This window comes from Tauraco erythrolophus, chromosome 7 (genome assembly GCF_009769465.1).
Source record: "Tauraco erythrolophus isolate bTauEry1 chromosome 7, bTauEry1.pri, whole genome shotgun sequence".
In the NCBI taxonomy this organism is placed as follows: Eukaryota; Metazoa; Chordata; class Aves; order Musophagiformes; family Musophagidae; genus Tauraco; species Tauraco erythrolophus.
The window spans coordinates 39,534,953-39,559,519 of record NC_141471.1 but is presented as its reverse complement, the minus strand read 5'-3'; the positions used below and the strand labels follow the sequence as shown (position 1 = coordinate 39,559,519).

The following is a 24,567-nucleotide window of genomic DNA, read 5'->3' as shown; positions in this document are numbered from 1 at the left end:
CATGTTTCGCATTGGGAAATGTGTAAATAAAACGTCTTTCCAATTGTCAGTCTTGTGAATGCAACTTTGGAAAATGAAATGTAAGATTCAAGGAGGAGAGAAGAAAAATATGTAATACTTCTCTCTCTCCGCCACCCCCCTCTCCCAACTTTTTGCAGACAGAACAAATCCTGCTTGCTTATCTGCCTAGGTGTGTGAACTTACTAGGCTGTACTAGCAAAGTTGGTGATGAAAGTGGAGATCTTGTTTAGTTAATTTAAGTTTAGTGCGCCAATATGGAAGAATAAGTTGGTTTGTTTGGAAAGTGGAGTTTTAGGGGAGTGTCCTTTACACAATCAGTTCTTAAGTTCAAGCAAAGATGATGGGCATTTGTGTTGCAGTGTTGTATCTCTGGCAAGCCCTCAGATTCTTTTCCTGAAAGTTCTATGGCATTAAAAGAACTGAAATATAATAAATTTTACTTTAAACAAATAAAATATTTGAGCAGCTTTAATAAACATGGTAAGGCCAGGCCCCTGCAGTTTGGAAGCTCCTGTGTTGTAGAGGCTTTTTTTGCTTTTTTGTTTTTATGCTGCACTGTGTTTTGAAGAGCAAACTGCTGCATAACCGGCCTTTGAAATGTTACAAGTGCCCTGGTTAACATATAAACAGGCTGAACTTCGCAGAGATAATATTGCATCGGCAGTGCTGTACAGTGAATTATATACATGTGTGTTCAAACTGTCTTTAAGGAAACAGTGAAGCAAATCGTCTTTAAGCAAAAGATAGTCAGTAAAGGTGTAGTATATTTTCTAACACTTACTTGCAATGATCTAGAGCAGAGCTTTACCCCAGAGGATGAAGGCGGCAAACTTCCTCACTGTTGCATGGTAGGAGTATGATAGATTTGAGGGAGCCTTGTCTCATGGTGAGCAGCTGAAGGAGAGGGAGGAACAGTAACGTTTTCCCCAAATGATGTGCTAGGGAGTAAAGAACAGCCTAGAGGGGGATTGTGTCCTCACATGCAAAGTTGTTTGGAGAAGCTGTTTTATGAAATTCAAATCATTCTTGACAGCATGTCTTACTGGATAAATTTAAGGGGGAAATATTTCCATGTTAATTTAAAACTTTTTTTTTTTAACGTATCTAGAGCTACAGATGTCCCAATTCCTGCATTAATAGTGCACATGGTTTTTGGCAGTATGCTTATTCTCATTATTACTTAAAACCTTTGTCTTTCAAGCTAACAATTTTGGAATTCCTTTAAGAGTTGTTTGTTGGGGGTACGGTGGGGAAGTAACCTTGATGGTTCTTTCTTAAGCCAGTCCATCAGAGATTTAAATCTTTTGTCAAAAGTCAACTGTGGGTTGTTTTTTTTTTCTTGGTCGGAGAATCTCCAGACTTTTTGTGCATTTGAAAAGTTAACTAATTTTAGTGTCTACGTGTTACACTAATTTAACTATGGAATATACTAAACCTAGGCTTTCTTGCTTCTTTGGGTGGCAGATCACTTACAGGGTGGGGTCAGATATTGTTGTATTGATGATGTTCTTTTGAAAGGACCAAGTTACTTTTAGCTATCACTTCAAATTTCTTTAGCCATTTCTTTGGCTAATGCTGATTTTCTTTCTTACCAGAAACAACAAAACACTTTCAGATATTCTTTTCTTTAGACCTAGCAGGTTTGATTAACTTACCCCTGGGAAAACCTCTTGTACAGCATCTCTTTGTATTTATTCTTGTTCTGAGACTCTTGTACTTGTTCACAAGTCAGTGAATGACTTAGCTGAACCCATAAACACAGCTTGGACTTTAAGTACATTTTCACTAGAGCTTAGGTAACTGCTGCTTCCTTGGAGTGGAAACATACGTTTCTCCCGTTCTGCTGGGCATGGTGCTTCTCTTACCTCAGCCTTCATCACCTGAGTGGACCTGACCTGACATCAAATCTTGCAAATGCATTTTCCTGAGGAAAATCAGGATAGTAATTAGCAACCTAGTAACTCCCTTAATTCCTTTAAAACACTTGAAAGGCATTTATGTCCTAAAATTAGACATAGAAACCAGTTGGACTTTGAAAGTCTTAATTAGTTGGTTGTTGGCTGTAGACGTGAGGTCAAGTGGAGCTTGGAGTACCATTTTGGCTCTTATTTTTCTCATCTGCTAAAAACAAGGTGTAGCTAGCAATAACCTGGAAGACAATTGAGAATTACGTGTATGTTTGAAATATATTGATTACGTTTTCGCTTACTGATCATTCAGGTTATTGTCTTTTGAGAAGGGTTACCAAAAATCTTAAGACATTTCGTAACTTTTAGAATCCTCAAGTTCTTTTTTTGCTCGAGTTCTGTGAAGAATTTGGTACAGTACATTATGTTATCGTACATGATACGGAGCAGTATGCTAGGTCCTTATGATGGTTGACAAAAGCAGATGTTTATGGTAAGATTAAGTTTCTTAAACTGCTGTTAGATTGTGGAGATTTTCTTCAAAATGGGCTTTCTTCCCATTCCTTCAAACTTATTTTCCAAAAATTTTTGAACTTGCAAAATAGGATGACACCCAAAGCTTCTGAAATTTGAATAACGAAAGAGGGAAATCCCTGAAACTAGCTAGCAATTAGACCTCAGGCCCTCTCTGGCACATGGAAGAGCTAGGGTAAAATGGGAGTTTGGATCCAGCATCAGCTTCCATGTTGTGTTCTTAAGCCTGAAAGGGATTGTTTGACTAGAAGCTGATTAACTCAGAGAATTGACTTTAAATCATTGGTTTGCTTAGTATATACAGCCACAATTTTGTACAGACTGCTAAGTTTCCTGGTCAGGTTGTTCAACTGGACTGGGAAAGAGTTTGCTGGTGGCAGGCTGCGGAGGCTTGGATCAAAATACCCTGTCTCTCAGCTGAGTACCCCAACCAGCAGCCTGTTTGACATTTCGTGTCTTACTGGCCTTCCATCTTTTTCTATTCTTTGCATAGAAAAAAATAAAGTTGGTTCTAACATAACAATATTACGTTTAGCCTGAGAAGTTAATAAGCTCTGACCATGTAGCATTAATGTTACTGTGTGATATCATACATTGCTCTGTGATCTCTTTCCAACGGTATTTCCAAACTATTTTTTCAAAAACATAACGTTTTGTCTAAGCTGTCACATCTCTGTAAAATCTCAGCAGTTTTCAAGTAAAGATGGCTAAATTTCCACTCAAGGTATAAAAACTGTAAGGTTTTATATGTATATATACGTGTGTGTGTATATATCTGTAAGAAATTAAATTATTAAGCATAGTCATTAAGTTTTCTTGTTTGTTGAAGTTCCCTGGAAGTCAGAATGTAGTTCATTTGCTTCCTTCATGAAAAAAGTCCTCAAATCCTTTTTTTCCTTTTATTATTAAGAAAAAAATTAAAACACAAACCCAGATTGTGTCCCTTACAGATGTTTGTGTGACCTTTTTTCCTGGGCATGGGGACAGCTCTTTCTTGGGTATACCTTTAGAAGCAGAGAGGTGTGGTTGTTACAGTCTAGCTCATGAAGGGAGGTCCAGGAGATCTTGAAGTGGGCTAGGTGACCTTGTGGAACAGAGATGATTCATTCCCAAACTCCCAGTAGAAGCAGCAGCATCATTCTATATACTTATGCATCAGATTCACCAACCACCAGAAACTGGAGGCATGAAGAATAAATGAAGCTTCTTTCTCTTCTAATGGAGAATTTCAACTATAGTGGGACAGTATGAGATTTTTGTTGCTGAATGAAGGCAAGGAGTCTGTCTGTCTTACCCAGCAGTCTTTTATGTACCTTTGGGAGTGCCAAAGATTATAGAGGATTACCCAGTGTAAACAGATGAGTACGCTTTGATGGAAGAGTATTATGTGTGCCGTGTTACAAGAATTTCCTCAAAGGGTGGACTTCAGCTGGAGAAAAGACTCCTTTCCATTTCTTAGCATCATGCTGTATTAGCGAGCCTAGAATAAGTATCTTCCAATAAGTTCTATCTCTGTGCTTGAAAGTATTTAAGTCTTTCTGTAAATATATTGCAAATATCTGTTATGTTTTGTTACAGGAGCTAGAGTTAATGCCAAAGACAGCAAATGGTTGACTCCTTTACACAGAGCTGTGGCATCTTGTAGTGAGGTATGTTGGATTTTTTTGTGTTGTGTTAAAATGAGACATCTCAAATTACCTTCTGTTCTTTGTTCGGTTTGTACAAAGTGAAACTACTCCAAATGTTTGGAATTGCAGAACATTTTTGCAACAGTTTGTTTAACCTGTTGAGGGTATGTGTGTATATATATCACATGCCTGAGTAGGAAGAAAGGGGGAAAACTATAAACTTCCAGTTCTCAGCTTTGCTCTCTGCCATTTCTGTAGCAGAGGATTCTGTGTGCAATGTTCTCAAGTCCAGTTTTCTTCTCTTAAAATAATCAGAATGATTCAGCATGAGGGAAGTAGCGATGATATAAGATTTAGTACAGATTTTGCAGCATAATCTTTGCATTTCTCCATTTATTTTTTTATGTGCTTGTCTGTTCAGGCACTGAAAAAATAAAAGGTTCTATAAGGCCTGCAAACATTTTTTTTTTTTTTTTTTTAAAGTGATTAATGAGTAATGATAGTATTGAAAATCACTTTAAAAGTTATAAATTAAATACGTAGAAGATTTTTTGAAGTCTACCAGTTACACAGTTGTGAGAATACAGTAATGTAAGAAATGAATCTGTTATCGTTCCTTTGTTGTTGATGTCCTAATAAAAATTTTAAATGCCTGTTGAAGATCAAAACAATCAGAAATGCTGAGCTTGTTGTGTGGAAGAGTTTATGCAAAACTATCTCGTTTGAGATCCTGAATAATCAATGCTCATTTCAGTGTGTCTCAAAAAGTAAAGATTTTTTTTTTTTTAAAGATTCTGTGTAAAACAAGCCTTGTTTCAGTTTTTGCTTTTGAATTCCTTGGATAAATTGCAATATTTTGTCACTAGTATTAATAGCTAAATTATGTGAAGACTATGTTATTCAAAACAATGTTTGAAAATGAATCTTCGAAGGCACCTCATTCCCAAATGCTCTTTGTTCTTCTTGAGGTATTTTTAGGCTGCTCTTTTAAGAGCAGACCAAAGCACCAAATGCCGCATTCTTCAGAGCTGAGGGGCAGTTAAAGCTCTTCATATGAGTAACACTTGCAGAGAGGAGTGCTACAGACAAACTGGACCTAAATGATAGCTTCAAGAAATGCAACCATGGTCATTCTTTTAAAATGTGGAATATTTTAAACAAAATGCTAACCAAAGGCAACCAACACATGTAAACCAATCGGACTATTTACCCAAAAGGCTCTGGGGTGATCTTATTGCAGCCTTCCAGTACTTAAAGGGGGCCTACAGGAAAGCTGGGAAGGGACTTTTTACAAGGGCGTGTAGTGATAGGACAAGGGGCAATGGCTTTAAACTGAAAGAGGGGAGATTTAGATTAGATATAAGGAGGAAATTTTTTACATTGAGGGTGGTGAGGCAGTGGAACAGGTTGCTCAGAGAAGTTGTAGATGCCCCATCCCTGGAAGTGTTCAAGGCCAGGTTGGATGAGGCTTTGGGCAACCTGGTGTAGTGGAGGGTTTCCCTGCCCATGGCAGGGGGCTTGGAACTAGATGATCTTTGAGGTCCCTTCCAACCCTAACCATTCTATGATTATATGATAGAAATGTCAGAATTTTCTATTTATAAACACAGTAAGTCACTGGAGTCCACATACGTGGTTGATACGTGTAGGCACTGTTTTCCAGATGACAGACATACATGGGTTTAGAGCGTTAGATGAAAAAAAGCTGTAATGAAAAAACTCTTGATGAATGATTTCAGTAAAACATCTGGACTTACTCTTGAAGCAAGGACAGGTGCAATTAAACAGGAACATTGAAACATGCAAAATAGCTGGAATTATGGATTTATCTGTCAACTGTGCAAGTTCAAGCAACTTCATGTCAAGATAGTCATGCCTCAGGCCTTTATGTTTGTGTGCCACAAGTACTTTGAAAAGAAGAAACCCTAAGCAGTTTCACTAATTCTTGAAATTCATTAATGCATATGCACATAAAAATATGATACATTATTTTTATACTACTACTATAGTGCCTCCTTCTACAAAAGGGGTAATAGCTGTTCTAAAATTTCCTTGTTCTGATTATGGTTTTTCTTAATATTTAGTTCAAAAAAGACAAAAACTTCAAAATATTGATTAGATTTTTAAGGTATTAAATCTACTTAAGTTTCTTACAGAATAGAAGAGCTGTTCTATTTCTCTTCTAAATTACAATTCTGTGATGCAGTATTTTCACTTTTATGTTTGTTCCTATCTTCTTTTTTAATGACAGTAGAAGAAATTTGAGTATACTAAATATAATTTATTGTAATAAATAGAATCAAGTGTTACTCAACATTCTGCTTATAGCTGAGAAAAATACCTAGCTATTGTACCACAATGTAATTGGAAATTTTCAGTAGCTACTTGTGGTAGCATGTTTTAAGTTCAAATGCCAACCATTTATTTGTGTGTTCAGTGTTTGAGTTGGAAGTCACTGAAAGCAATTAGTGAATTATTGGAAGGTCATGGAGTTAATGTAAAATGCAGTATTCATTGTCATGACATCAACAGATTATTTTTTTTTATGCATTCCAATTTTGTGCACATATTTTAGTGGCATTTGTTTATCTTGCTGTAAGGATTACAGTCTTATTTGTCAAATTTTCACAGCTCATACATTTAACAGAAGGAAATGAATTAACTTTTTGTAAGGTGGAATTTAGTACAATGTTTTGAAATGTTTTTTGGGAGTTTTGCAACAGTGTATGTTGAAACTTTTTATGACCATGCTCTGTTTTGTCTGTGGTTCTTTAAATCTACATTTAATAAGCTGTTCTTCTCTTTATCACTTCTTGACTTTGACAGTTCAAAAATTTTGCCTGGCAAATTGATGAAAATGCGTCATAAGTTCATAGTACTTCACTAATCCTTAGCAATGGAAGAAATCCTAAGGAGGTTTATTGAGCTTTGGAAATGAGTTGTGATGACAAAACAGTTTGCCAGCTGGCTTAAGAAACTGGATAAAAGACCTGGAAATGGTTGATTTAGTTGAATTCTATAGGGAGTATATTGCTCATGTTCTTGAGAACATCCCCAAATCTGGAATTGTGATAAATTACAAATCCCAAAGCATTTGATGATGTTTACAAAAGAACAAATTGCAAATAGTTCTATTCCTTGGATTTAAGGCTGGCACTTCAAATCTTTACTAAGTGGCTTGTCTTTTTTTTTTTGTTAATGTTTTTCAGGATGCTGTTCAGGTGTTGTTAAAGCATTCAGCAGATGTCAATGCTCGTGATAAAAACTGGCAGACACCCCTACATATAGCAGCTGCAAACAAAGCTGTGAAATGTGCTGAAGCTTTGGTGCCTCTTCTAAGCAATGTAAATGTGTCTGATCGAGCAGGCAGAACTGCATTGCATCATGCAGCCTTCAGTGGACACGTTGAGGTAAGAGTTATTTTTCTTAGCTTGCTTCCCACTTGTCGTTCTGTCCCACACATTTCTAATGTTTAGTTTCTTGGTTTAAAATCATGTTTCCCCTGTCCCCTCAGAAAAACCTAACCTTTACTTTGTGCTTGTATTTGTCTTTTGTATACATCTTATAGAATGGTTGTGGAAAATACATGTTACATCATTTAGTTGGAAGGTTATTTCAGCATTCACCTTTCTTAAGGCAGAGCAAATTTGCTTGACTCAACTGGAGTTAAACTAGTAATAGATAAGTTTAAAATGGAAAAACGATATTTTTCTCTTCAGTAGATAGTGAACATATGGAATGTGTTGTCACCAAAATGTGGAGGGAATACATGTCATAAGCTTTATCTCGCTAGTTTTTGACCCCTGAAAAATGACTGATGACAAATTCCCATTGTGATTGTGTATAAGTAATTGGAGACAGATTGGCAATAGTGATTGATTTTGATCACTTGATTTTAGTGATTGCCTTTAGTGAATCCCTTAGTAATGGCCTGAAGATTTCAAAGATTCTTTGACTCTTTAATTTGGAAATATTATTGTTGACATGGGAGTTTTGTGTTTCTTACCATTGCTTCATTATTGCTGCCAAGGTGAGCAGCCAGTTTTTTCAAGCTTATAGAATATTCAAAAACCAACACATTTAAATCCTTTGATAACACATATATTTTTGTTTTCTTTGTCTAAGTTTAAGCAGAGCTTTTCATATTAATAGAGGATTTCTTTTCTTTGTGTTTATCTCAGATGGTCAGCTTACTGTTGTCTAGAGGGGCCAATATTAATGCGTTTGACAAGAAAGACAGACGAGCTATACATTGGGCAGCATATATGGGTATGTACATATTTCAGTTGATTACTATGTTGGTAGTAAAAAAAAAAAAAAATCACCTTGTGTTTAGTAGTTTTATATATTTCTAGGAAAAATACTTAAATTATATGTGTTGAGGTTATCTGTGCGTCTGCCAGAAAACCATTAGTAGTATACTTCAGATTGCCTTGCAAATGTGTTTTGTGGTGAGAAAATCAATTTGTTGGAAAAAGAAAAGTAAAGTAAGTAATTTTGTTCTTTAAAAAAACCTCCTATTTTTCTCAATCACCAGGGGTTTAATCACAGGTGAAAACTTTTGCAATAATGCTAAATAGAAAGTAAGCAATTAATACAAGGGGCACCTCGAACAGAGGATCATTATACCAGCCTTGGGGATTATACTTTAAAAGAAAATTTGATCTATAAAATTCCAAATTCTTGCCTTACCATTCTTATTCCAGGAGTGGATAATTATTGTTCTCATGGTATTGATCAATGCACTGGCAGTACTGTCAAGAGTGATGTACTTCATTGCCTTTTATCAGACTTTCACTTTATTAAGTGGTAGGAATTGTTTTCTTCAGCATATCTATAATAAATAGTAGAGCTTTGTATCTCAAGCTTCATTTAACATTTGAGCAATATAAACAATTGGAAGGTGAATCATAGAAAATGCAGATTGAGTTCTATGCTAACATGGCAAAGACTTCTTAGCTTTGGCTAATCGCTGCGTTTCTAAGTAATTCACATGCAACTGCTGAGTGTATTTGGCATTGCGGAATATGTTGTACCTCTTCAGAAGCCAAATAACATAATGCCTCTTAACTTCCAGAAAATGTCTAAAAATGCCCTTGAACATATGCAACGTGTGTTGTGTATAAGCGGTGAACAATTAAGTTTCAGTATTAGTTTCAGGAAGAAGCCAGTTAAGATGATTCCATGGTCTTGATTGTATTCAGTACTTTAGCTTATTGCTTCATAATCTTATCCTGCCAAGGGAGAAGTTTAAAAGCAGTGGGATCAGTGTTGTATGAATCTGCATGCCTGGGAATTTCTTCAAACATGAAATGGGGAAATAAGACTTTATTATATGTAATTTTGTGTTTCTGCTATGTTTTGATGATCTGCACTTTCCTAAGTTTTAAATTCTTTAGAAAATACATACACATATATATGTGCCTAAGATACCATCTTATGAAACTTAAGAACAGGAAGAGAACATGGTCCTATTCTTTCTGACAGCTTTTTTTTTTTCAGAGGTCGTCTAAAGATGTCAATGTTTTTAATCCAGTTGCAAGAGGAAAATACTACTTGAAATGACTGTCTCAATGAAAGCCTTCATATATAGGGTTTACAAAGAAGTACCTTGTATTTTTGACAAACATTTTAAGTTAATATACAAGGAGAGTAATTTCTATACTCCTTCTTCTCTGAGTAACAAAAAATAATTTTACTATCTGGTATCAAACCAAAAAATAAATACATGTAAACTAGGAAATTACATGGACTCGTTATGTTGACTTCTCTAAGTCTAGGATAACTTTGCTTTGGAGGTCTGATCTTAGGCAAAATGTCCCTCGATATGTAGTTTGGTATTAATGCTCATTATTATGGATGAGAGAATTACTTGTAAATAGGCATGTTTTGCAATGTGTATGCATGAGAGAAGTGGTTCTTAAAAACACACTTAAGGTTGCTAATTAAACATACTTCTCATCTGTGATTCTGTGGCATTGAGTATCTTCTATAACTGCTTTGGATTTGTGACGTTTATCCAAGAAACGTCTCCGATTCTTGCCACATAAGAGCAAATGGAAGCAACTTAAAAGTTAACTTAAAAGTGGAAACACAATTTTAAACTTACATACCAAGCAAAACAAAAGAACAGAGCCATATGGGGCAGCACCCATTTAAATACAGTCACCAAAAACCTTACCCTGAGTTTTGAGGGTTGATAATGAGTTGTTCATTGTATGAAATGTGCTTTGGTCTGAGCACTGAGAATTCTGGTCTTTACAAATGCAAAACCACATATTTACAAAATTGGGCTTATTTGTAAGATCTCAACGGTTGTAAAAGAACCGCCTGGGTCAATGGGCCAAGGCCAACTGCATGAAGTTCAACAAGGCTAAGTGTTGGGTCACAACAACCCCAGGCAATGCTACAGGTTTGGGGGAGATCGGCTGAAAAGCTGCTTGTGGAAAAGGGCCTGAGTGTGTTGGTCAAAAGCCAGCTGAATGTGAGCTGGCAGTGTGCCCAGGTGGCCTAGAAGGCCAACAGCATCCTGGCTTGTATCAGAAGTAGTGTGGCCAGCAGGACGAGGGAAGTGATCGTCCTCTGTACTCGGCACTGGTGAGGCCACACCCCAAGTAGTACTGTGTTCAGTTTTGGGCCCCTCACTACAAGATAGACCTTGAGGTGCTGGAGCACATCCGAAGAAGGGCAACAAAGCTGGTGAAGGATCTGGAGAAAAAGTCTTACAAGGAGCGGCTCAGGAAAGTGGGATTGTTTAGCCTGGAAAAAAGGAGGCTGAGGGGAGACCTTACTGCTCTCTATAACTACCTGAAAGGAGGTTGTAGCAAGGTGGGTGTTGGTCTCTTCTCCTAAGCGACGAGCGATAGGACAAGAGAAAATGGCCTCAAGTCGCACCAGGGGACATTTAGATTGGATACGAGGAAAAATATCTTCTCCAAAAGGCCTGTCAAGCATTGGAACGGGCTGCCCAGGGAAGTAGTTGGATCACCATCCCTGGAAGTATTTAAGTCATGTAGATGTGGGGCTTAGGGACACGGTTTAGTGGTGGACTTGGCAGTGTTAGGTTAGCAGTTGGACTTGATGATCTTAAAGGTCTTTTCCAACCTAAACGATTCTATGATTCCATTCTGTGATTCTAAGAGTGACCTTCTCACAAACACCTGTATTCATACAAAAGTGGAATTATCAACTGTTGACTTTGCAGAGCTCTGTTTCAGGATGATTTTACATTAGTCTTATGTCACTGACAATACAGGTCTGAAATAATTTGATAGCAACATAAAGTAAGGCTGTGAAAGCTAAAAAGAACAACAGGACCCTGATGAACTGTCTTCAGAGAAAGGACTTGAATGTGCCAGTGAGTTATGAAGTGATTGTCACAGCATTAACACTATAACTTAAAATTTGAAGCGGTATGATACTGCACTTCAAGTGTTGATACCAGTACTTGAAATCAAGAAGTTAAAGAACAATCTTAATTATTGATCCAAGTTCTTTGCAATATTTTGTATTACTATTTTGTTATCGACTTACTTATGCAAAGCAAAGTCTGCTACAGGCTGCCCACCGCCTTACACAAGGTGATTATTTGCAAAATTTTGTTGAATGAAACTTGTGTGTGAGATGGCAGAGACAGATGTTTTCTGGCTTGTGCTCTCGTAGGTTAGGGAAAAGTCTTCTATTTTTCAAGTAAGCTATGCTTATTCTAATTTTGTCAGTGCTATTTCATAGGCTACTAAAAGGAAAAAGTTAATGAACTGTGTTTGGGTAGGAAAAATGTAATTTATCTGACGTCGATCAACCTGAATATCCTTGCAGACAATAGAGTAGAAAAAGCTTTTAAAAGAAGTGTTCCAACAGGGGAAAAAAAAACCATGTCATTCCCTCTCACAGTTTAGAGCTATTTTACTCTGCTCCAGTTGTTTGAAGAAAATCTTAAAGCTTTTCCACCATATAAAACTCACCACAGAAAAAAAAGAAGTTGTGCTTTTCGTCAGTCTACTATAAATAACTTTCTAGGGTTATATCCATTGTTTCCCTTCCTTCCTGCTTTTTACCCGGCTCCATTGCTGTCCAGCTGCAATGCTGTGACAAAAGTGGACTTTAATTTGTGCGTGTTAGCATCGCCCTCCTTTATGTATCAGGATGTCTGCTCAGTGCTTCCCGCTTCAAGTACCTTGCTCTTCTGTTTGAGCGTCTTCCACTGATTGCTGCTTGCGTTTTCAGTGCAGGTCAGGAATTTTTTTTTATTATTTTTTTCTTCTCTTTAAAGTTTTTTCTACCACTCTTCTGTTCAGCATCTCTCTTCCTTTCCCCGCTTTCAAATCTTCTGTACTTCTGTCTCTCATATATGGCTTGTTTTCATTTTTGTCCCCTGCAAATTTGGGTCAGAAGATGAGTATCGTGTTTACATTTCTCTTTCTCTTCTTTCCTACAATACTGAAGTAATTCAGAAGTCACATACTGCAGCACTTCGTGTGGCACGGGTAAACGCTGTATGTTTCTGATGGATATAGCTAAGCGAAGGGTCATTTTGTATGTTGTCGTGCATGCAACATGGTGACTGAATGTTTATCGAAACAGCTTTGTCTGTATTCCTTTGGGTAGACACTTCCTGTTCAAACTTTTGCAAGTTCTCTCAGTCATTGAAAAAGCAAAGACCCTCACTTTTTGTGAAGCGCTGTTAAACTGAAGACTGGATTTGATACTTTTTATTTACATATCTGATTGGATAAGCGCGAGTATTCAGCGTGCCTCTCACCACTTTTTTAAGTAAGGCAAGGGTGTCACTTGAAAGGTAACGCCAAGACACGTGTCTATGGGTCAGTTACAAAGGTAAAGCACTAAATCTATTGTGGACTATTTAACTGAAGTGTGCTCCTTTATTCTGACACTTTGGCATGATTATCTGTGTGTTTTCAGCCGTTGACTTGTTTGGTGGTTAAATTAACAGCTGAGCAAGAGCAGTAGATTTTTCGATTGCCTCATTTTCGTAGCATTTCTCATAGCAAGCAAGTGGGGGAGCGTGCAGGCATGGTGAAGGGAAGCAGAGGGGAAAGTGGGGTTGCCCCTTGCAGCAGCGATGCGATGTGGGGTCCCCTGGCGCAGCCACAAAGCTGGTGGTGAGGGCGACTGCCCGCTGCTGCAGGGTGGGCTTTCCACCCTGTTACCTGGAACTTCCCCCAGGTCATCCCTTCCTGATGATCCCGCTTGACTCTTACTCTCTTCCTGATAACTTAGGAGAATAGTTGATGCTTTCAAAAGGCTACAGTTCCTCAAAGAGCTAAGATGGTTTTGAAAATAGAGATTTGCTAAATCGCATATGATTTGGGTCAACAATTTAAAGGCTTTGCAAGTAAAGGAGGTTGGAAGGAGAGTGGAATATTTTTATCTTAAAATAGAATATTTTCTTCTTTTCATGTTTGTGTAATTTTTTCCAAGTTTATACTGAAAGCCTTAAAAACCTTAACAGGTATCTTTGCAGTTGAGGTGAATGTGGAAGACTGACAGTCTCATTCTCTCTCAAGTTGTTAACAGAAATTTGCAGTAGATGTTAAATAATTGCAAAGTCATTTCACCTCTGAGTTCTGAAATCTTCCCCAAAAATCCTTCTGTGTGAGCAGAAGAAAAGATGAAGACAAGATTATTTTTTTCAATATACAAGATTACTTGTATGAATAATGTGATTATTGGAGAGGGTACGTGGAAATACTCTCTTCTAGAGATGAATATTTTATGCTGCTTATAGTTCATGATACAATTAGAATACAAGAAGAATACTTTATTTTCCAGATTAGGTCCAAATGAATAATATGTTGTTTATGTTATAACAATTGTATGATTACTAGGTTTGTAAACTTTTGCTCACTAATGTAAAATGCAGCTTCATTCTTTTTCTCTTCATTCTTTTAGGTCATATTGAAGTTGTGAAATTACTTGTGGCCCAAGGAGCTGAAGTGACATGCAAAGACAAGAAATCATATACACCCTTACATGCTGCAGCATCTAGTGGGATGATCAGTGTAGTCAAATATCTTCTAGATCTTGGAGTTGATGTAAGGAAGAATAGAATGTAGTGATATGTATTTTTTTGTTGCTGTTTGAAATGCTGCTCTTGGTATTGTAGCACACTGCTTATTTAGGGACAGATTATGATACAGTGAAAATAGCATTTCCAAATATCTTCATTCATATGTCTTTTTGTTGTAAAACCTCATTCCCCCAGGTAACCAAAGAGCCATGCAGATTTTGCACAATTATTTGAAAATTAATTTGTATGTATTAGGTTTTTTGTGCATTTGGTATTTCTTACTCTTAGTTCACTGTACTGGAACTCAGGAAATATGAATTCCGTTCCTAGCTTTGCCACACAATCCTTTTTGAACTGCAGGAAATTCAACTCTTTTGCTTCATTTATTTGTAAAATATAGATGTTACTGACTTTCTTACACCACCTAAGTTTTGAGAAATACTGAAAATTGTTAGCAACTTCAATAGTACAGTAAGGAAGGCCATGTTAATATTGAAACAGAAAATAAATAAAAAGGCTGTACAGTACTTGCATGTAGAAAGTGAGTTAACAACAAACTGAAACTGTGTAAGAAATCTACATTGTGCATCATGTTTTAGTCTTACAGGGCTGGGTAATGCTGCCAAAGTTCATTCTTGAGAAGTAGATCAGAGTTCAGTATCATGTTGTGCACAGCAACAAATTCTACTTTTATACCCCTCTCCCCTTCTCCTTCTCCAAAAAAAAAGGAAATAAATACTTCAGAATCTTGTTTGGTTTAGAGATCATTTGACTACTACTATCTTGGATACGTAAACAGTGGCACCTCTTATAATTCATTAGCAAAGTGTGTGATTGCGTTTTAGAAGTAGTTGAGAACTAAAATTCCTGTTATACTCAGAGCCTACAGGTCCTTGATAACATAGAGCAGTCTGCCTGTGTGCATACACACGCTACATCTAGGAGTTTTAAATTTAAATGCCTAAAACTTGTTTTGGGGAGACTCAGCCCCTTTGACCTCTCTCTTTAACGGAAACCTGCAAATGCTGTTGAAAAGTGATAGAGGTCCATGCTGTGCTTAGTCTGTAGTGTCTGTGCGAATTGCCACCGTTGACGTTTTTTCCAAATGCGCGTTCTGTCAAGTTGCATACTGCGTACAGGAAACTGTGTGGAGACAATGGGAGGAGGTTGGCTCACTTGTAAAGCAAACGTATTCTTCCCTGGTACATGTTTCTCGACCAAAGTACTACATCCAGAACTTCCTTTTAATTTCTGGTTTTGAAGAGTTCCAAAACATAATGAAGAAGTTGTCTCATGACATAAGATTTTTATCTGTCGTAATTAAATGCTGCAGTATATACAGGTTTTTCCTACTAACTAATCCTGTTTTATTTTTCTCGGATAGATGAATGAACCAAATGCCTATGGAAATACTCCTCTCCATGTAGCTTGCTACAACGGGCAAGATGTTGTAGTGAATGAACTCATAGACTGCGGTGCTAATGTAAATCAAGTGAATGAGAAGGGTTTTACACCTTTGCACTTTGCTGCTGCATCAACACATGGAGCATTATGTTTAGAACTTCTGGTCTGTAACGGAGCGGATGTAAATATGAAGGTAGGTGAATCCAAAGCCATCCATTCACTCGTGAAGATGCTGTACGTCTTTATCAGAGGTAATTTTTCAAAGTCATTGTCAACATAATGTTTAGAAGTTCCCATTGATTGATGAAGTACTTCTGTGGAAAGTAATAAAAGAAAAAATAAATCAGTATGTTGGTTCAAAGAACTTGACCTGAATCTGAAAACCTCAGTGGGATGTAGTAAATAGAACTCCACATAATTTATCTTCCCTAGTTTATCCATATGAGTAAGAGCAAATCACATGGAAAAATACAGAAGAACATGTTTTTCTTATAAGTAAGCAGCATAAACAAAATGAAGGATATTTCAGAGAAATGTGTATGAACAGGCTAATTGCTGGAGCAGTTGAAGAGCTGATAATGTAAGATCCTAAAATCTAGTTAATAAGGGAGAGTTGTGAACAGTGTATTGAAAATACAAAGGTAAGTAGATTAGGCCAAGGAAAGTCTTAAACAACTGTTTTTTTAATTACTCCAGCAAAACTTTGGGAGCAGAGTCAGTATACATTTTACATCTCTACTTGGTCACAAGTCTTGGCTGCAGAATATTCCTTAGTGTAGGTAGAATTTCGAATCATAGAATCATAGAATGGTTAGGGTTGGAAGGGACCTTAAAGATCATCTAGTTCCAACACCCCTGCCATGGGCAGGGAAACCCTCCACTACACCAGGTTGCCCAAAGCCTCGTCCAACCTGGCCTTGAACACTGCCAGGGATGGGGCATCCACAACTTCTCTGGGCAGCCTGTTCCCCTGCCTCACTACTCTCAGTGAAAAATTTCTTTCTTATATCTAACCTAATCCTGACAAGCATAAAAGCAAACTATAACCTATATATTTTATTATCTTCTCAAGTGTGTAGGTTGAGGTCTTGAGATGCGAGAGAGAGAGAGATGTGAGACCTCCTGGTTTTTATTGTGTTGATTTTTACTCTTGTAGTGAAAACTTAACTGTGTTCAGAAATATTCAGTGGCAGTATCTGATGTCTTGACAGGTTTCAGGCTGGGGGAAGTGGGAAAAGGGTATGTAGAATGAAGAGTCCAAGTGTTCCTCTTAGAAAATATCTAATTGCCTGTACTGTTGCTCACAGTAGTAGGAAGACAACTATCTATCCTTTTGTTTCTTAAAATAAATAAAGCAAGCTGTTTAATAGTTATGCCTGAATTCCAGCACAATCTGGATAAAGGGTGAATATTAGAATAGCTTGTGGGTCGCTTCATTTAAGATATTCACACTGATTTTCAGCTAACTAATTCTAAAATACAATTTTATATTTATTGTTAGTAGAAAATCTGTAGCCCACTGAAAATTTTAGAGTAATTTAAAAATAAGCTATTTGATTTTGAAAATTCTTAGATATATGTTACTGCTCACTTTCACATATATTTAAATGTGCAGCTCATTTAATGGAGATGTTTGTAAACACAGTTTTGGAAAAATTTTTCGCTGAAGTGCCCTGGAGAAGTAAGGAGTTGTGCTGCAGGGTTTATTGCCAACTTGTCCTAAAATACACAGGTCACGGTACATGTATTTTTGTTGCCAGGTTTCTGCTCTGCGTAACGACTAGATATGACTGAGGGTTTAGCCTTACAGGGCTGACTTCTGTCCTACATTCTTGAAACATCATTTCTCAGTAATGTATGTTCTGTCATGAAAATAATCCCACCATGTTAAATATACTAATGGTTACATACATAAGAAACACAAGATAGACAATAATAAAATAAGAACAAAAGAGAAACCTAAATATTACTAAGCAAAGAATTACTGTTTTTCCTATATGCTAGGTTGCAAAGGCTCGTGACTTCGTGCATATTTCTGATGTAGAAGAAAGAAGTGGGGAGGGCTTAATTTCTGAAAGATGTGCAGCAAGTAATGGTGGTTAGGTTTTTTTGGCTATTTGTTTTCAAATACTCCTTAATTGTAGCTTAGGAATGAAAATTAAAACCTTCCAACATTCTATTAGGATAGGTAAATACTGTTAAAGATTACTATAGTCTTTATGTTTGAGCTTAAAATAAGAATCTTTGGTTTACGTATGGTATACACTACTGACTGCTTTTACTCAGTTATAACACTAAGTAACCCCAGAAATTGTGTAAAGAATGGCTAATGTCTTCAAAGTGACTGGCAAAATTCCTGAATTCTTTGAAGTTTATAATGTGGGTGAACTTTTGTTTGGAGGTGTCAAAAGGTGTTTTAAAATCAGAGAGATGTTTTGTTGCCTTCCTTCCTGTTCAGTTTTAAGTTATGGGATCCAAAGTATAGATTTGCTGGTTTCTGTAACTTTAAAAAAAAAAGAAAATCTGTAGAAGATTTAGGATGGGTAAACCTAAGTTTTCTCTTAGGCTTACTCTGAGATGATAGAATAATTTTTTCTGAAACATGAGAGTCATGGAGCTGGGAAATGCAGCCTGAAGCATATCAGAGAGCTGAGAATTTCAGCTCTCTGATATGAAGCGTAATTGAATTATTGAAGCGTAATTATTGAAGCGTAAGAGCTTAGTAAAGATTTGGCTACTGACGTTAGCCTGCTTCCGAAAAGAATGTCTTCATAGTGAAAAGGGTTAGTAGCTTTAGCTATAGGTTGGCTGTAATTAAAATGTGTTGATTTAGTAAGCATCAGAACTGTTAAGTGCAAAGATAAGCGAGTAGGATTGTGTAGAGATTTTTAAGCAACTGTAGCTTGAAAACAGCGTTTGTCTGTTGTTTCTGCACCGACATGTCTCAGTTGAAATTCTGTTTATAGCATGTCTCTGGATTTATAGCATGTCTCTGGATTTATAGCAGTATGACTGAATTTGCCCTGTGAATTTGCACCTGAAGGTGTGAACAGCCTTACTTTGTATATTAAAACTTACCGCTCCCACTGGTGAAGAGTGCAAGAACTGAGGCAAACGAAAATCATGTCCAAGTCAACTTCTGCTTCCCTAGAAAGGTCTTTAAGGATGAATCTTGGATTTAATCAGAAGAACAATTCCTAAAAAGTAGCAAAGGGAGATAAAATTAGGTTATATTGTGTAGCTAAGAATAATTTGTAGAGTTAGAACGGAATACTTTTAGAGTGTTCTTAGTCAGTGTTTATTGAAACCAAGCCTGTTCAGTTTCCAATATACTGAGGCTAAAGTTCAAAGGTGTTGTTACAATTGTTATAAGATTTATTTTTGTCATTGTTATATTGCTTCTGTAATCTGATGCAATAGGTGCCTCCCATGTGCGACTGTTTCTGTGTTTTCGGAGGTAACAGAGTGGGTATTCTAGATGCAGACTAGACAGTTCTACTAGAGCACTTTTTGCTGTGAATGACCTGGTAGGAAGAGCAAAAGGGAAATGCTCTTAACTCTTGATGGCAGATGGAGAGTAAGTGCTTGTGCATATCTATGGATGCTGGCCTCCTCTCAAGAAGGGAACACGTAGCAGAAGATAATGGAACAGTAGGAATATGCTATATGCTTTTTATGACCTCTGTAGGCAGAGGGCATCATTTCATACTTGTATTTGTAGCCATGTCAGTTAAGTAGTGCTCATTTCTGCAGCACTCCCTCTCTTCACTATTCAGGATTTCCATGCATGGAAGCACACGTTGAAATGAGTACGTAATGGGACAGTATTAATTGTTTTATGGGCCCCCTTGCTGCTTGAAGATTCAATGACCTAGATATTTTAAGTATTTCACTTCCATTGATAATACTAGAACATGAGTTGTTGCGAGGGGGAGACTGGAGGAATGCTGTGGCATGGCAGATCCACATTTCCCCTGACCCTCAGTAAAGCTCAGTATTTTGAGTACAGTTAATATCTGAGTAATCACTTGATAGAACACCTTGTGCTATGTGTTAATTCTTTCTAATAGCAATTTCTGTTCTTAACGAATTTTATATATGATCAATAAGTATTTTGTGGATACGTTTTTTCTAGTGATAGAGTTTTGGCTGATTTCTTTCCTATTACCACACTGAAGACAACAAAAGTTACCTTTAGCCCATAGGTATTCTATCCTGTGCTCTGATCCTACATGACTTCGTACAATCAGACAGCTGTAATTAATTTAATATTTAGATAGAAGACCTTAAAGGCATAAAAAAGGGAAGCAAAAGTTTTGAAGATACCTCCTTGCTTACACAGTGCAACCTCCTGGCATCTCAGTAAACTGTACTTTGCTTTTTCATTGCTGAAAGAACTCTTTGGCTGCTGGTTCTGAGTCTGTATATCCTTCCCTAGTGACAGTGTCTAAGAAGGGAATTCTGAATGGAATCCTATACCTAGGAGTTCAGCTTCAACATGGAAATTATCACCTTTGTTTAGTTTTACACCTGTTCTATGTTTACATGTTGATAGACAATTGTGTGTTTTGTTATTCCTGGGTTGCAAGTGAATCTGAGACTGTTAGACTGGAGAGAGGCACTGTGGATGACCAAATCCATTGTCTTAAATCTATGTGTGTTTTTAAGTAAATTTGAGCAGAGTAAAAATTCGTTATTGATTGTGTATATCTGTGGTTTTTCATTTAAAACTGGAAAATTATGTTGTAGCTTATTTTGCTATCCTTTGCAAGATCTTACTCAAGTTGTCTTCTGAGGGTTCTCGCTTGACCACCATACTCCTTATATAATACTGTCACTTCAGGTTATTCTTATGTCCTTGTAAGGTACTTTATTAATGTGCTCAGTGAGACTTGGATCTGCTTTTTTCTGCTCCATCTTCTTACTCTTCATTAGCCTTCCTTTGAGATACAAATTTAGCATATTTGAGACAGTGAGTTTGCAGACTTCTTTATCTGAGCCCTTAAATTCTTCTGTCTGTTACTTCACTAATTTATTTCCTTACTTTCTCAAAGTTTCCCCTTTTAAAGTGTCTAACACTAGTTACCAAAGCAGCTTTTGGTCACTTGCTCCAACTAAGCTTATGTGATGTGATCATTTTTCTTTAATTTTATTGATTCTTCAGCTTAAAGGATGAGAAAAGTGAGGGAAAGAGACAACAGATATATAACGATTCTTTTAAAGGAGCAAATAATTGAACACAGAGAATATTAGTGGTTGGATAAAGACAGTAGAACTAAACCACAGGGAGAAAGATGTAAAGTAGACATCAGAAAATAATTCTCTTTGTAAGAAAATCAGAGCATAGAGATTGCTTGGGGAAGTTGTCACTTACGATGTGTTTATTTGGCCTTTTCTTAAGGCCTCCAAAGATAGAAATAAAATTGATTATCCAATTCCTCAAGTGAATTTCAGCCCTGTTTTCTGTGTTTCTTTGCATTTGCTATGGGTATGTCGCTATGTCTTTTGGATTATTTATAGTCAAAGAAATCTGCCAGCTGAAACATCTGGACATAACTCAGCTGTCATTATCAAGTGTTTTATTTCTTTCAATCTAGATCTGAGGAGATGATGTTTCCCATAATCGCATTGTTCTAGGTGGTGTATGCTGCTCTGTGCAGTGACACAACTAAAAATTCCACATCCAACTCTGTCTAAAAGCTTTGCCATTTGATTCCAAAGGAAGAATAAAGATGGGAAGACATGTTTGCACATGACAGCAATTCATGATATTTCAATACGTATGTTCATGTTGTATGTTCCCCCTACCATCTTTGTCTTTTTTTACTTTCTATTTTGTAAGCATTTAATGCTCTTGAAAGCCAGTGTTTAAAAATTAAAGATGTGGTATGCATGTGCATCCAAGAGTGCTTCTGTTTTCTGTGAGTGTCATGTTTGAAATTTTTTGAGTGCCTTTGTAGGAACTTTTTTCTGTAGTAAAGCTTTCCCATTACCTATGATAAAATACAAGGGGGAGTGGGGTGGAACCCATCCTAAAGTAATAATAACAGAAAAAAAAGATTTTGTAAGTGCATTGAGATTGTGCTGTTAAAAATTGAAGTTCCCTTATGCACTACTGTTGGTCTACTTGGAGGACATCTTTACTGGGTGAATGACTAAGTGCACATTCGATATGTGTGTCAAATGAATAGTACCTGTTGTGGTTCAATAGTTCTACCCTAGGAATACATGTGGTATATGAGAAATTGTTTACAAATATCACTTTGCAGAAATGTCCATGAAACCCATGAGATTTTAATGTGTTGTCTTCTCATACAATGTGCAAACCTTCATAGTAAATGCAGCTATTTATTTTCAAGAAACAAACTTAGTTTAAAGAAGTGTTGTTTTAGACCGAGGTGGGGGAGAGTTGGACATAGGTTTGTTGCTGAAGTTGTGCGCTGTCATCATCCTCTTGAGAGTGATTATTGTAAAGGCAGAACTGTGAGCAAGTGAGCACCACTGAGTTGTCACAGCTGGAAGAGTGATTAAAAGCAGCTCTTTTGAAAAGCTTGCCTTGCCATGCTGACTTGTCACTGCCAGCCCCCATCTTGCAGAAGTGCATAGAAACAATTTAAAGGAGGGAGTAGAGGGGAGAAAAGAAGTTCTGTTGGATTACTATTACTGGCCATAAGTAAACATTGGGGATTTTTTTTCTTTTCCAGAGTAAAGATGGGAAAACACCTTTGCACATGACAGCGATCCATGGTAGATTTTCAAGATCTCAAACCATCATTCAGAATGGTAAAAAGGGGGAGGGAGTAGTTTTGTCATCAGCTTTTCAGTATTACGTTTTCTTCCTCTTGTACTGAAAGTTTTTTTCATATCCAGTGACTGGTAGTAGGTCAGTTAATGGAGTCTGGCGTATCTGGTTATAAATTTTGATAAGTTACATTGAAGACCCATTTATTTTTCAGAATGCAGGAAAATACATTGATTTCTCTTCCATAACCCGAGTCGTAGAAAGTTTGTCCTATATGGTTATATAATAAAATGCTTCTTCCTGTTTTGCTTGTTATTAATAGTAAATACCACTGAAAACTGTATAGATTTTACATCCAAAGTAGTCATTCATGGACAATTATTAATATTGCTTAAATTATCATCACTGCTGTTTTTCTAACAAAAATATCTATGTATAGTCTTACTTTGTAATTACTTTTTATTATAGGAGCTGAAATAGACTGTGAAGATAAGAACGGAAATACTCCTTTGCACATAGCAGCTAGATACGGCCATGAGCTATTAATCAACACTCTGATTACGAGTGGTGCTGACACTGCAAAGTAGGTAACTTTACTGACATGAATGCAAGCTGAGACAATTTAGAAATGTATTTATTAGATTAACAAGACTCGTATGATTTTTTTTTTATATCATCTTCCAGCTTGAAATAGAAAATATTTTGTGTGTTATCCTGTACTGTACTTTAAAGTAGCTACACAGTACATCGCAATTTGTACAAAAAGAAAGAGAAATCGATTTTCCTCTAATGTGTTGGAAGTAAAAGCTCTGGAAGTTTTAATAGGCTGTTGCACTGAATTAATACATCCTGCTAGAAAGTGTAACAAAGCGTTTAATATGTGAAGTTTTCCCAAAGCTCTGTATTCTAATTAGGTGGTTTGCTGAACCCAGCACGCGCTTTGGCTCACATTCATGTTTGTTTGATTTTATTTGTAATGAAACTGTGATACCTGATTATGGTGTATCTTAGGCGGGGTATACATGGGATGTTTCCTCTCCATTTGGCAGCATTAAGTGGATTTTCAGACTGCTGCAGAAAGCTCCTCTCATCAGGTAGGCTACTCTTTAAAAATCTTATGGCTGCTTTGTACTTCATTTTTTATTCCATAGAATAGCTTTTCATTAAGTGTTAATTTAGTAATACATAAAAAACTTTGTAGCTTACTAGTAGCCTGACGCAGTGCATGTTTGTTTTGATGGACAGTCCATAGTTAAAGTGAATGCAAACATTTACAGAAGTAATTGTTTAAAAACAAACAAGCAAAAAACATCCAAATTGAAATAGTGCGTCTGTAACTTTTTAAATGTTGTGCTTGTGTGTTTTAATTTGGCCATAGAGGTGGGATGACTAGTTCAGACCATAATGCAACTTCAGGGAGAAAGACTAATGTTCTCTTAAATGACTTTATGGAGCATCCTCCATTTCCCTTCCGTGATGTTTTTAGCTTAGTACAGATTGGTCTCTTCCTATAGTGGGCACCTAATAGCTCTGAAAACTCTATGGACTGCTACATTAAGAAGCTGTTACATTGGTGGTTTATTGTTAATGGAATGCAACCCAAACTGCACTTCACTTTCGCTGCTTGATTCCTCCCTGAAGCTGGGTTGGGTCATAAGGTTATTAATTCCCTTCTTGTCCAGAGTCTGCTCTGGTGTGAATTCTGAGCTCTTTGAACCATTGCAGTTCTGTGAAGTAGATTTTTCTGGAGGATTGTGGAAGCTTCAGGAAAAGAAGAAGAAAAAGAAACCAATTGGTTCTACAGTAATTGGAACTTCATGTTTTTTGAAAAAAGTGGAGGGCAGAGGGCTGAGGGAGAAGGAAGAGTAAGAAGTTGTTTCCCCAGCTTTATGTCTGCTAGGGAAGCCTGGGAGAAGAACTAAAGGAGTATAACTAAAACTACCACCAGTAAGGCTTTTTTATTCTTCTGTCCTGTCACGAACAAGCTTGCAAAGATTCATGCCAGGAAAAAACTGTCCTGCAGTTGACTGTATTTCAATTGCATGTGTTTAAAATGAGGAACTCTGGCCATTTCTCCTTTCTGCACATGGTGCTGTGCTGGCTGTGCCCTTACTGGAGATCCAGTATGGCAAAGAAATCCATGCAGAAGACTTGCAAGTGGTTTCTGTGACTTTTAGATGAGTTGAGCAAAACTTGGATGTAAATTTAGCCTGGAGCAGATAAGGACTTTAAGAATATGTTCAGCCTTCAGACTGGAAAGACTAGATACTGCTAACAGCTTATTAGTATGTGCTCTTCGTG

The 24,567-nt window shown here is 36.9% G+C and overlaps 1 protein-coding gene across 3 annotated transcripts in view; it reads left to right on the top strand.

The window, feature by feature from the left end:
- Positions 1-24,567, top strand: part of ANKRD28 (ankyrin repeat domain 28) — a 130,330-nt gene that overhangs the window by 76,795 nt on the left and 28,968 nt on the right. For all 3 annotated transcript variants that reach the window (XM_086614333.1, XM_009990805.2, XM_009990804.2), the window contains exons 4-11: positions 4,041-4,111; positions 7,300-7,500; positions 8,272-8,359; positions 14,003-14,145; positions 15,505-15,717; positions 22,229-22,307; positions 22,735-22,849; positions 23,278-23,360. In XM_086614333.1, the coding sequence (XP_086470459.1) occupies positions 4,041-4,111; positions 7,300-7,500; positions 8,272-8,359; positions 14,003-14,145; positions 15,505-15,717; positions 22,229-22,307; positions 22,735-22,849; positions 23,278-23,360 (993 nt within the window). The remainder of the gene's footprint in view (positions 1-4,040; positions 4,112-7,299; positions 7,501-8,271; positions 8,360-14,002; positions 14,146-15,504; positions 15,718-22,228; positions 22,308-22,734; positions 22,850-23,277; positions 23,361-24,567) is intronic.